The sequence below is a fragment of the Sander lucioperca genome, chromosome 9 (genome assembly GCF_008315115.2).
Source record: "Sander lucioperca isolate FBNREF2018 chromosome 9, SLUC_FBN_1.2, whole genome shotgun sequence".
Taxonomy (NCBI): domain Eukaryota; kingdom Metazoa; phylum Chordata; class Actinopteri; order Perciformes; family Percidae; genus Sander; species Sander lucioperca.
The window spans coordinates 37,397,682-37,411,713 of NC_050181.1; the positions used below are offsets into that span (position 1 = coordinate 37,397,682).

The 14,032-nt window shown below is 40.9% G+C and overlaps 1 protein-coding gene across 6 annotated transcripts in view; it reads right to left on the bottom strand.

Annotated features, from left to right (window-relative positions):
- Positions 1–14,032, bottom strand: part of tcf3a (transcription factor 3a) — a 29,582-nt gene that overhangs the window by 3,681 nt on the left and 11,869 nt on the right. For 3 of the 6 annotated variants that reach the window (XM_031281072.2, XM_031281067.2, XM_031281073.2), the window contains 14 exons: positions 13,117–13,192; positions 12,382–12,422; positions 12,096–12,231; positions 11,644–11,693; positions 10,122–10,218; positions 8,420–8,556; positions 8,127–8,283; positions 7,747–7,805; positions 7,551–7,629; positions 4,771–4,847; positions 4,431–4,604; positions 4,153–4,264; positions 3,403–3,535; positions 1,329–1,567 (listed from right to left, as the gene is read on the bottom strand). In XM_031281072.2, the coding sequence (XP_031136932.1) occupies positions 1,329–1,567; positions 3,403–3,535; positions 4,153–4,264; positions 4,431–4,604; positions 4,771–4,847; positions 7,551–7,629; positions 7,747–7,805; positions 8,127–8,283; positions 8,420–8,556; positions 10,122–10,218; positions 11,644–11,693; positions 12,096–12,231; positions 12,382–12,422; positions 13,117–13,192 (1,567 nt within the window). The remainder of the gene's footprint in view (positions 1–1,328; positions 1,568–3,402; positions 3,536–4,152; positions 4,265–4,430; positions 4,605–4,770; positions 4,848–7,550; positions 7,630–7,746; positions 7,806–8,126; positions 8,284–8,419; positions 8,557–10,121; positions 10,219–11,643; positions 11,694–12,095; positions 12,232–12,381; positions 12,423–13,116; positions 13,193–14,032) is intronic. The other 3 variants (XM_031281070.2, XM_031281071.2, XM_031281069.2) reach the window with 3 other exon arrangements.

Here is a 14,032-nt window from a genome sequence, read left to right on the forward strand (position 1 = left end):
CAGAATCACCCAGAGGAGACCCGTGGAAATGCTGAAGAAGATACCAGTGGAGTGGGCTGTGTTGCAAGAGAGGGAGCGGATGGATGGGAAAAGTTTTCAGGATCTACAGTATGCAAACAATACATCTTTTTAAAATTATGGATATTATCTCAATGAGTCACAACTTTAAGTGTTGTGGGTTGAGTAAGCGCAACACTAAATGATTCAAACCAAGAACAAATATATTGGAGATCAAGATACAATCAACCTGAGCGACCGGGTCTAATTAATCCATCCTGAAGTCTATCCAACAAACAATTTCTTTTGGTCACTGAGGTCCAGGATGGAAGTTGAGGGGATATGGTGACTGTCCAGCAGAATGAGAGGAGTTATGAAGAGGTAGAGAGAAAGGGAGAGAGAGGAAGCAACACCTTCTGCCAACATAAAAAGAGCCACAGAGAAAAAGCCAAGGGGAGAGGCTGAGGGCATTGTGTTAAATACATCAGCAATAGGAGATGTATTTATCTGAATATGAGGAAGAGGTGGTCACTGTTGATATCTGTAAAAAGAAAATGACAAGAGGACAGGGGAGTGAATGGAGAAACAATAAGGTTTTTCGCGAAAAAAAGGGTGGCAAAATTAAAGGGTTAATGCTTGAAAGGCTGGGACATGCAACACAGAGAACTGCAACAAAGCTGAAGACAGGTTAATACACATGACGACAGCCCTGCTTTCATGCTAACCAGAGTGCCAGTGTATAGACAGGTACACTATGTTTGGAAGGTTTAAAAAGACATTATAATGCTGAAATAACGTTGAAATTAAAATGACTTCATAGTTTACTAAAAGCTTAATGAGGCAACAGTGGAAAAAGCAAATGAGCACACAAAAAGATGTGTTAATACAGTGGAAGGGCGAGGCAGAGAGACATGTAAGCCTTTTCACAGCGGAAACAGACGGCCAATTATAAGACAAGGCAACACATACTGTATCAGAACAAACAGCAGTCCTGTATGTGTTACCAGAGGACGAAAACCATAGAAGATGAACTAGAGAATGGGCATGTCTTAAAAACAGTCACACAGCTTCATTTCCTTATCCCATATCCTTACTTTGATGATCACTTTTAGGATGGACTGCAAAAACTGCTTTAACTCCCATTATTCCTGCTTAATACCAGCGTTAATACCACCACAAGTGGAGTCAAATGAATTGCCATAAGTCATTTTAAAAAGATCTAATATGACTAGCAGCACATCAGTCAGGAGCGGTGGAATTGAAGCCATGTGGGAGTTTTTTGTAAAGAGGCCCTTCCCCTCCTTTTCCTTTCTCCCTGGACACCCACTGACCTCGAACTTGCTGCTCCAGGTTGAGTATAACGTTAACGGCCTGTTGCAGTACGATCAATTTGGTCTGCGGTTTCTCGTGGCTCAGATGGAGCTGACACATGCGGCCCAGCTCCTTAAAAGCCTCGTTGATGTCCCGCACACGTAGCCGTTCACGGGTGTTGTTTGCCTGCCTCCTCACTTTCTCCCGCTCAGCCTTTACCTCCACTGGTAGATCTTCATCGTCTTCCTCATCATCCAGACTAGCCAATGGCAGATGAGGAGGGAATGAAACAACAGTATGGGTACAGTTCACTGATAATAACTTCCCAATTATGGTGTGCAATACATTTTCCTAATGATGTCAACATCACGTGGAAAGGGATACAATTCCAGAGTAACTCAATGACGATTACAAACACTGCTACAAATGTGGGTCACATTAGGGTTTGGCCCGAGCAATCGGTCAGTTTTTGACCAAATAGTACCAGGAATAATGGAGCCCCAGGAACTAAAGTCAGGAACAGAATCAGGAACTTAAAGCTTCCACCACATCTAAGGAACCATGAAGATTAAAGGTGCTATACACAACATTCAGAACATTAATATAGCAGCAAACAACTAATTGCTATGTAAAGATATAGTGGACTAATGGCGTCCTGAGCAGAGAATGAAGTCACATTCCTTCTGTGTTTGTTGTAATCAGAGCTTCTCTGTTCTTTGTTTTGGTAGCTGGGCCAGCCGCAAATGCATGTTTGTGCATGTGATTGTGATGCATGTGTGTGGCCAATGCACCAATTTGTTTTGGTCTGAGATGTTGGTGCTCCAGCGCAACATTTAGTGGTTCTGAATGTCGTATATAGAACTTTTAAGTAAATGACAATGATGAAAAAGATTAAAAAGTAACAACTTTGTGTGAGATGCAACGTCTGAACTCCAGCACAGCCAAGAAACCAACTGTACTTAGTTCTTGTGGTCGAAATGTTGGTAAAGAATAAAGAGAACATATTCCAAACAGAAAAAAACTGCATCAACAATGTGGAAAACCAGCGAAGATGAAACTCGCTGACAAACAATAGCATGTGAGATAATGTGATCGACAACTGTAGCAGTGTTTATAATTGTGATTTTATTACTTTCAAATTGAATTCCCTTTTAATGAAGTGTTGATCTGGTTTAAACTGTGTAAACCAAATTTTCTTCTAATCATTGGCTCTGAAATTGTCTTTTGTCTGTATTTTTGCTGACTAGATTAGGGCATTTTCTGTTCATTAACCTTTAGATTTGATACTGATGTTAACCCTGTAAGGATGTCAGATTTAGAAAAAGACTTTCACTTTTTTTGAAGTGCTCATATTATTCCTTTTGGCTTTTTTCCCTTTCCTTTATTGTGTTATATATCTTTTTTGTGCATGTTATAGGTTTACAGAGTGAAAAAGTCCAAAGTCCACCCCAAAGGGACTTACCATCTCCACCAGAAAACACTGTTCACAAACTGCTCCAAACAGCTCTATTGTAGTCCAGCCTTTACTTCCGTGATGAACGTGCGTCACTTTGTTACACACGTTATAATGCTCGCCTAGCAGCTAGCGTGGCACGCCCTCATACTCTGCTTCTGACTGGCTAGTAGTCTTACCTAGCTACTGCTGTAAACCTATTCTGATATAACCTCTAAATACAATTATGAACCTGAAAATGAGCATAATATGAGCACTTTAAGTCAAATGACAGCTCCAACTAGTGAGGTATCCTACTTAACAGATGATGAATCTTTTAACACTACACAGTAAAAGCACCTTTAGAAACAACAATACGTTTATAACGGGCCATCCTCTCTTACCATGCAAGAAAAGGGGCACAACTGAAGTCCTTTTGTAATTTAAATTTTTTTTAATTTGTATTCATTGTTAATAGACTAGTGCCCATAATTTTATGATTGAATTAAATAAGAAATTAATGACTAGAAATCATCATTTCTAGAAGGTTGAAAGACCATTTCCTGACACATATTATACTTAAACCACAGCAGCATTATTTGCCATGAAATATCATGCAGTGATGGAGTATAAATATTGTGTGAAAAAAAGGTTTTAGACACCTTGTTCCCAGGCGAGCCTTCGCGTCTTTTTTCTCGTCCTCTGACCTGTCGGTGATGGAGCAGTTTTCATCGTCCTCCTTGTCCTCTCGTTTGATATCAGAACCACTGGAGCGATTTAGGCTTCCGGACAGGGCTGCACAGAGTTCAGAAACAAGGATACTGAATGAGATACATAAAGAACTAAAAAAAAGATTACTTAAAGTGGCAATATTGAAGACTTTCATTTAAATGTGTCTGTTAAGTCACCATCTATCGCCGAATGAGGTAACACAATGGTGATTAAGCCAATGGCCCACTGATGTAAGCATTGCAATATTTATATATTTGCAGTATTACAAACTCAGTGTCTGTGGCATCATTCCCTATAAAAAAGTTTTGTTTTTTTAAAAGTTACTGCTAATGCAAACCAAACATTTTATAGAGTTGCAGGCTGCACGCCTCCAACTTTTCAGCGAGGTAACCAACTACTTTCACAAACTCAGGTGTGACCAGGTGCATAAAATCACACCACAGTTGCTCACAGAATGATGGAACAAGGCTATTATTATTATCATCAAAAAGACAATAGTTTGTTTTATTCTAGTATTAAACCGCTTTTGCTGTTACCACCAGTAAATAGGGTGTCACCAAATCAATCAGAGCTGAAATCTTAAGGATTGCCACTTTGACATCCAATGATGGCAAAGTATTACCAACCTTTCTGACATTAAATAAATAAATAGAGGAGTAGAGAGCAACAGAAAGTCTTACCGGTAAAACCTTCAGGCTGAGAGCCTGGCTGGACAGATGCGGGGCCATGGTGACCATGCATAAGTCCTCCACTAGAGGGCAGACCAGGAGAGTCCTCATGGTGACCGGACAGCTTCAGGAAAACAATTTAACAGTGTTTCATGGATCTTATCAGAAGTTTGTTGTACTAGCATGAAAGCAAAAAACAGGTATACCACTCTCTTTAATTTTTAATATCAAACTTCATTCAGTCATTTGTGGATGGATAGATTTCCTGTGCTGTTATTTATTCATCTCACCAGTCCAGGCAGGCGACTGGCCAATCCAAGTGCTGCGCTGGTGAAGGCTGGAGGCAACCCTAAGCTAGACGAGAGCAGACTCTGCATCTCAGCCAGTCCTGGCCCTCCTTGTCCACTGGCGTGACGCTGAAGAACATTGATGGCTTCGTCCAGACGGTCCTCCATTTTACTTGGCTACAGAGAAGAATGGACAATGAGACAGCAATAGATGACGCATGAATGACAGTGAATGTAGCATCCTGTTTTTGCTACTGCAATTTACTTTTACTTACTTACTTTATTACTTTAACAATCTTTTGTTGCATCTCTACTATCAAAAAGAAAAGACATGTTGACTCACCATGGATTGAATTCCACCCTCAAAGTTGGGAGAAGGTGTGGCCTGGCCAGAGGACCGAGTCCACTGGGATGCAGAGCCTACAAAAAAGATCATTAGATTTTGCTAGGTTCATTTGCCCTCATTTACTGAGCTCAGCTGAGCTTATGCTCTAAACTGATGTTAACATAATAACGCATAGGTAATGCCTCCAATCAGTAGCGGATGTTTGATGATGCTACATTTTAAGGTTGGACAATTTAAGAAGAAGAATACATTTTATTTATCCCGCATGGGGAAATTCACAATTTTCACTCTGTTACTACAGTTGCACACACAGGCCTGAATTACAAACATACTCAGAGTGAGGGGGCTGCTCCTTGGAGGAGCGCCCCGAGCAGGTGGGGGTTTGGTGCGTTGCTCAAGAGCACCTTGGCAGTGCCCAGGAGGTGAACTGGCATCTCTCCAGCTACCAGTCCACACTGTACTTCGGACCGTAAGGGGACTTGAACCAGCGACCCTCTGGTTCCTAACCGGCAAATTATTGTTCATTTTTTAAAGTTTTTTCAAAAATTAAAGTCTTAACATGAATCCAACATATTATTAGCAAATATAAACCCCCCACTGCTTACTAAGGTAGTCACTAAGGTAGCCATCCACAGATACAGTTAATCCTGAGGATTCACTGTGCCACATGTATGTTTAACATTACAACATGATTTATAAAATCATGCCAACAATTACTAGGCTATTTGAATAGCTTAGTATTCTATCAAAAAAAAAAAAGGTATGTATAAAGGCTTTAGGCCGCCCTACATGATATTGTAGGCCCAGTTAAATATGCAACTTCATTTTATACAATATATGTAGTAGGGGGTCCCTGCTCCATCTCTCTTTCAGTTGGGGTCCTTGGCCTAAAAAACATTGAAGACCCCTGTACTAGACTGTTCTATCAGTTGCCTTTACCCACTTAGTCAATATATCCACATTATTGGTGATTATTTAATCAAAAATCTCATTGTGAAAGCACCAATAGTCAACCCTACAATACTGTTGTATTATCAATATCAAAGCATTTGGTAAAAAATATTGTGATATTTGATTTTCTCCCCAGCCCAACTCAGGTTTTTTGTTTGCTCCTGTGTTCCCAGAGAGATGCGAGTGCTGGGTTTGTCAACAAGAAGCACTCCTGGAAATAAGCTTCTCATGTCTCACTCACAAACATTACAGAGTAGATGACGGATGCAACTGGGGCTTGAACTTGGGCCTTGATGGTGAATAATGGTCTCCCTACACTGTCGTATTTTGTGAGTCAATTGTGTGGTCAATATGATGCATGTTCAATCACCGTCACTATAACTTTTATGCCCATGTTTTGTTGTTTTAAGGCAACCACATGCAGAAAAAAGATTAGGATTAGTTTTTATAGTTTCTAAAGATTCTGCTCACATTATTGTGTTGAACATGAAACACAGGATAACAGAAATTGTGTGTTTCATTGCACATTTTAACCTGTAAAATATAATAATAATAATAATAACAATAATAATGATGGGGATATGAAATATGTATATACAGCAGATATATAACATAACTTTGTCGTCCATACTTGGCCAAAGTATGAATCAAATCTACAATTTAAAAAAAAAGGTTTTTCCTTATTTCAACCTTTATTGGGATTACGATTATCATCTTCGCCCCCCTTTTTTCTTTTCTCAACTTGTGCAGCATTTGATGTATGAAGGGGGTGATGAGCTCACTCATAGACTCAGTGCAGAGACAAATGGAGAAGTGACCCCACTCTTTTTTTTTTACTGCATTTTCCCTTCCTCTCTTAAGTTATATTTTGAGTGTGTGTGTATGTGTGTGTAAGATCAAGTGAAGGTTCAGCTGTGGATGGTGTAGCTTGAGTTACATTTACAGTATGCACAGATAAAAATGCCATTGTCTGCCATTTTCAGAATTGATGCAAGGTTTAAAAAAAGAAAGAAATTTAAACAAAAATATGGACATAATACTGACACAAGTATCTTTGAATCTTGGAAAGATTTCAGTCAATAGGTGAGACATGTCATACAACTAGCTTACTGCTAAATCAGATGACCAAAATGTCATGATAGTCTTAAATGCCAAACTTATTTCTGTATGAAATAAAGAAATAAAGTCACTGGTGACACAGGTGATGAAAACAAAAGAAAACAATCGCGTTTATTTAAATTTTGTAAACCAAATCAGATTTATCAAGGGTGACCCTAAACTGTGCTAGACTCAGACATGCTCTTACTTAAGATAATGCTGTGGAGACATTTGGAGAGCTTTACTACTATTACTATAACTTGCCAAATACACAATTTCAATAGTTTGTAAATGTTTTCTATGATTGCCCTGCGGCTTGTCAGCTAAGATGATCGCTAGTCATCATTTCTAATTTAAAGCGGTAGTATTAAATAAGTCCAACTGATGGTAAGATAGTTTCAAGCTCTTACAGTCACCCATGTAATGTATTTTAAGTGATATGTTTCAATGACAATATTGATACATATCGTGAAGGAATTTGCACGTGAGAAAGATCACTCAATACAAAAAATAAAAACGTTTGTTTTACTTCTACCTTTAACCCAATAGATGGAGCTACATTGTCAATAAGAACCAATCAGGCTTAGTTAGATAGTAGGATGACAACAATTTGCATTTTTAAAGATTTTAACATTTTTATAATCTCCTTACACATCCTGTGTTGAACCAACATGACAGCCAGCTCACCTCAAGGCCTCAGGAAAAACTAACTAGAGCTATTTCCTCACCTGATACAGCCTGTGGAGAGCCAGAGGGAGTAGACGGAGATGGAGGGAAGGTGTTACTGTGTGGGTCTGAAGGATAGATCTGGAAAGAAGAATTTGTTTTTAACTAAATGAAATGCAACTTATTCCTTTACAATACGTTATATTTGAAGTCGTGTGTGAGAGAATTGCCTATAAAATGTATTTTATTATTACTTACAGATGCCAGGGCTTTTCCAATCTCATCACCTGAACTTCCAGGTACTGCTCCTCGATTGGCTTTTGAGGAAGAAAAAAGCTTTTCAATTAGATCCTATGCTCAATAAATAATTAGCTATGTGACAATATTGCATGAATGTATTTGTGTTATGCTGATGTGTATAATGTTTTTTATTTTGAGCTGCTGTAGCACAGGAATTTCCCCAGAGTGGGATTAATAAAGTATATCTTATCTTATGAAAACATAAGGAGCACTTTTCACAAAGAAAAGAGCACACAATTAAATCCTAGGCTCAATAAATAATTAGCTATGTGACAATATTGCATGAAAGCATAAGGAGCACTTCTCACAAAAAAAAGAGCACACATTAAAGGGTTTACCCATAATGGTGTCAGCCATAGGGGGTGTGTGGCTGGGGACTCCGAAGCTGCTGGGTCCAGAGTGGGGGCCAGAGTGGAAGCCAGCAGGATGAGCCCCATTCACCTCACTGCCATGCATTGGGTAGTTTTGGGGAGAGAGGGGTAGTGGCTGCCGTTTCTGGGAAGCAAAGACAGCCAATGATTTAAATGCACAACTAAAAAGAAGCCCTCAATGATGCATTAGTCAAAAAGTGTCTACGACCTCATCATGCCTTCATAGAAAAACAAAACCAAAGTGTGAAGGCACAACTCACCAGTCTGTCTTGGGGGTTGATGGCAGTGAAGGGAGCAGGCTGGCCCAGATGGGGGGAGTTGCCCAGCATGGCAGAATAACCAGGCTGAACCATCGACCTGGCAGAGCCCCATGGATCAGAGGGCGGGTGGAGGCCTTCTGTCAGGGGGCATCCAGCGGAGGAGGGAGGAGCAGGAAGGGCAAGGGATAACCAGCCACGGGAGATGAGAAGACAATGAAGGCCACATATGAGACATGTCACATTACTGTGATGACTTCATTCAACTGTGATGCACTATTCAGCACACAGGCACCAGAGGGTGTTAACTGGCATACGGCTACAGCACATAGGCCCTGGTCACACCTGGCATTAACATCGGTCCTGAGTGATCTGATCACAAGTGGACCAGTACTGAAAGGCACCCAGGACACATTGAAATCAGATTACTCAGACCACATTTGGAGGTGGTCTGGGCTGCAAATGGCCACATTCTTTTAGCAGTGTGTGCGTGTATGTGTCCTGGGCCACATTGAAGGACTGCCCACTCAAATGTAAGCGGAACTACTCTACGTACTCACTGCCTTTGTCCACAACGTCTGAGCTAGAAATAGGTCTGGGAGTTGTAGTTTCATTGTTTAAAACAATTGCCGATTAAAATATATCTGTTCGTGGATGGGTTAATCCATTACAGTTTTATCCACGTTCCGTTTCTTCATGTCATTCTGATAAAATCGCTGCAGTTTCCCCCACATAATTACGTTTTCTTGATTCGATTTGTATTGGTAGCTAGCTAGGTAGTTGACCATGTTGAGAGCAAGCAAGCTAACATTAGCCACTCAGCTAAAACTACAATATATATTTCACATCAGTGTCACTTTTTGGATGTTTTTAGCACCGAGGGAAAGGGTTTGTTGTAACGTTACTCAACACCGCTGAGAGACTTACTTTGCGGCTGGGGCTGGCCGCCGAGTATCTCCGGGGCCGAGCCGTGGCCACAGAGTTAACGGCCGAGGATATGCCTACTTAAATGGGATGGCTGCCGGGTGTTGCTGCCAGACTCTCCCCACCTTCACCTTTTGTCCGCAGGACAGTCACCATTTGTCGGTCAACTTAACTGTAAAGAGGACCGCAAAACGCTAAAGGGGGAGAATTTCAGCACAACACCACTGCCAGCCAGACTCGGACGCATGGGGCGATATGGTCCATTTCCCCGATGGAACATAAAACTTTCTGTTACTGCCATTAGCATCTTTATCACCCAGCGCTTGAGTTTGTGCTGGCTGGGCTCGGATTGCTGTAAATTAATAATAATGGCTGGCTGCTGGCTAAATGTGGATGTGTCGTGTCCCCGGGGCTGTTGTCCGGGTGTGTCCTCCCGACTGAAGTCTTAACACATTTGGAAACGCATTCTAACGCAGTGTGAACAGACTAGAGCTGTCCACTTGTGATCGGATCAACAATGACGCATTTGAATGCCAATCGGTTCACCAAAGACTCATGTAAATGGCAGGTCTGAACAGCCTCTTAGGTTCATCCGGACTTCCATAAGGACATTATGGGGAGCGGATTTAACAACCATACTAGCTATAAAAGGAATATTTCAGGTCATTATTATCTTTATAGTTGTCTGATACATTTACCCGCATTAACAACAAGTGTCTCGGTCAGATTGAACTTTTCAACCCAATTCAATGAACAAGGAGAGGCTCTTGTTGCAACTGACCTTGCATGTAATAATGTTGGTAGACATTTCCTGCCTTGGAGGCCGGGTACCCAGCATTGTCCCTGTTAAAATCCTCTCCTGAGGCTGATGCATAAACCTAAAAAGGATACACAGAAGAAAAATGAGTGAAACTGTTCAGCTCAGTGCTTATAGACTTTGTCACAAATCACTATATTACTGTAAACAAAAAATATGGTTATCTAACTTGTTGCATGAACGACGTGCAGAAGATACTGCATATAGCATATTTGTTCTGAGATACTCATAAGAAAGCTATAAGAGCTTCATTGTGCTTTGTGCTCAGGAGGGTGACTACAAATTATTTTCCCCATAAACTAGTATTTAGGCCTGAGTTAAGTTTTCAAAAAAAAAAAAAAAAAGAAAGATATATGCATTAAATACCTGATTAAACACAGCTCTTAAAAGTATGTGTTCCTTACTAAGCTATCTATTTTTACGATCTGGATTTGCTACTTAATTCAATAAACAGGCTGTTGCAACATTTCTGTAGACTGTAGCGCTGAGCATTATGTATCGAATATGCAGTGTCAGTAATTTTATTGGGCTATGTCTGTAGGGCTTTAACATTTTATCCTGTTAAAAAGAACCTCACTGAATGGTTTACAGATACATAATTCACACTCTTTAACACAGTGAGATGTGACCACACAATGGGAAATGCAGTGGGAATTGGTGCATGGTATAATGGGTATTAAGGAACCAATGTTCTGAACCACTTTAGCATTCTCAATCAAGACTATTCTAGATGTAAGCAAGTTTCAAACTGTGTCTGCAAAACTCAAATCCAAATGGACTGAAGTTTTCTTCTGTAATTTGATTAAACAGAGAGAAAAAGGAGAGGAAAAAGAGGGGAGAGGAGAAGAGGGAACGGAGAGATGCACTCCTAATTACTGAACCATCTGCCGAATCCTGGATGGCAGCCAACTCCACTGGCAGCTGGGATAGAGGGATGGGGGAGGGAAAGAGAGAAAGGGGAGGGAGGCGGCGGGAAGGAGAGGGAGGCGGATGGAGGGGGGTGTGGGGAATAGAGGAGGGGGGAGGGGGAAGCAAGAAACAGAGAAGAGGAGGAAATAGGGTGCCCAGAGAGCGAGAGTGGGAGGGAAAAAATGAGGTGGAGTAAGAACCATCAAACCCCAGTATGAATTCCCTTCAGTAATCTAACGGGTATACTTGGCAGAGGGGAAGAAATGTGGCCATAAAGTAAAGGGCCTTCAAACACAACACACTATAAATACATGCTGCAAATGAGTGACTGGTTGAATGAGTGGCTTCCCCCACCCCCTTTTCCTTTTTTTTTCTTCGGTGGTGCAGATACACAGCTGTAAGAGCTGGATGTCCTGTATTGCAGCTATTCTCCTGCTTTGCAAGCCAAGGAGAGGCTTCAGATGCCGAATGGAATGTGAAAAGGGGCGTAAAACATGACAACATGAGCTCCCATTGACTGACTGCAAGGGCTGAGATATAGTTCAGGGTTGCAATGTTTGTGGATGCTAGTACTCACAGAGGAGGGTAGGCCAGGGGGCACCTTCCTGATCTTTTTAGGCTGTGGTCCTGAGGAGAGGAAGACAGAGGGAAATCACATAAGCATGCACACACAAAGATCTTAACTTATTGCAGAAGTGACTATAGAACCACCAATGTAGGGATTCACTTATGCAGCAGCCCTTCCTTCTGAAGTCCTGCTAAACCAATCTATCCATCTGTCTTGTGACCACTCATTAATGCATAACCAAAGGTTATTCTAGTATGAAGTTATTTAATGATTTTCCTCATCGAGAACTCAGTGATTTCACTTTCTTTAACTAAGCAGAAGTGAGATTTCTGAAACACTTTTTAAAACCTCAGCAGGAGAAGTGATGATATACACAGAAATACATACAAATCAGTACAAAAAGAACTTTTTCTGGAATGAAATCTCATCACTGTACTTCAAACTATCCTTCACAATCTTACCAATAGGCTCCTGTGAGGGTCTCCGGCGAGGGTTGCTTCCCTCATAGGAGGAATAAAACTGGGAGTTGGACTTCAGGCCAGACGGGGAGAGGGCATCGGGACTGGGCATGGGCATCTCACTGGGCATAAAGCCCGGCTAGAGATGGTGGAAAAAAAGGACAAGCTCATGTGGCGTATAAGGAAATCATTATGATACTAAATTCTGATGATATGGGAAAAGAAAACTGACTTAGGGACAGAATTACACTAAAAGAGCATTAAGGGTTGATACTTCTGACTGATTTACCTGTGTTGCAAATGACGAGTAAGGTCCTCGCTCAGCCTTTCCTGTTAAGAGATAGGAATATAAAAATCAGGTCATGATCGTGAAAATTGGGCTTTTATGTCAATATTAAATCACAATCTGGCTATTCCCCTGTCTCCATTTGGGTGCCTCCCATCTGCTGTGTGAGTGTATATGATGATGTGTGGTATTTATGGCTGTGGACAGCAAAACAACAACAAATTGGCCCATTATAAATGGTCCAGGGGCAATTGTGCCAAACCTCTGTCCCCTCCCGACAGTTAAACAGAAGAGAGCTATAGGCTACCGTAGTCCCAAGGGAGAGTCTTGTTTGTGCATGGGTGCCCTTTACACCCCGCACCCCCTCCTGCCCTGAACACACAAACTGCAACAACAACAACAACACAAGAAAAACCCCTCCTCCACATCCTCCCTGATTACCCTGCTCCCTTCATCTATTGCCACCTAAGCATAAATATGGCTTGCCCTAAAGTGGTACATTAGTATATAACCTATGAAACAACTAATTGTGTTGGTTTAGTCACACAGTCCATCCATTGATATAAACGTGTGCATTTTAATCAGCATGTTCTTCTGTTATGAAGTCCTAATATAAGTAAAGCTGGCCCCAAATGTCCCTGATTCTCTTTGTTTAAGAAAAACAAAACAAAAAAAGATGATGTGAATGTTGTGCTTTCTATGCTTCAACATTTAAGTTTAATTTACCAACTTACTTACCAACAATCCCTGATCCATACATGGGGGCAGAGGCAATGCCCTCTTGCTCACCGTAAAGGCCTTGTTCCCCATAACCCTGAGGGAAAGACAGCAGAGACACTCGGGATATAAAAATAGATAAATAAATAAAAACAATGAAAGCCCATTATTAACACCCCTTTCACACCAAAGCTGCTATGTAAGAAAATAAACTGTTCATGTGAATGAGTCAACAAAGATTATCCAACTGGGCTCTCAGACCATGTGCCAGACCTAGTTTTCAGGCAGGTCTGACACTGCTCTGTTTTGGGATGAATGGGTAATTATGAGATTCTTCAGCAGCTACAGGGATACTATAGAAATCCATAAATCACACATACCTCATTTATATGTCATAATGTCTAATCAACCCAAGTTACCCCTGATACCCTGTTCTAGCTATCTGGGAAGCAATGGTCTGGCCTTGTTAGTACCAATCTTAAAACTCAGAATATCTGGTAATTTGAGTGGTTTAGAGATAAGATATTAACCCTTCTAAATTGCTGCTCCAGTAACGGCAAACCAGTTTGATATTAGTATGAATCTGGACGGTAACATTAAGGTTTTTTGAACTAACAAGTAGACTCACAACAGTGAGATGCAAACCGACGATCTATGAGATGTATAGAGATTAAAGGGGCAGCCTAATGCTTGTGACAGAGCTCCCTCTCGAAAGACAATCTTCATAATATTGTGTAAAGTCTGATGCACCATCATTTTATCGTTCATTGTGAATATGTTTATGCTGTTGTTCATAGATCATGTGTCAAATGTCTGTGTGTAATCCATCTCAATTTCTAGTAAACTCCTCAAATCTGAGCCTGGTCTTAGCAGTCAGTTGTATTAAACTAAAAGGTGTGGAACCAGGTGATAACTTACTATTTACCTATGACCAGAA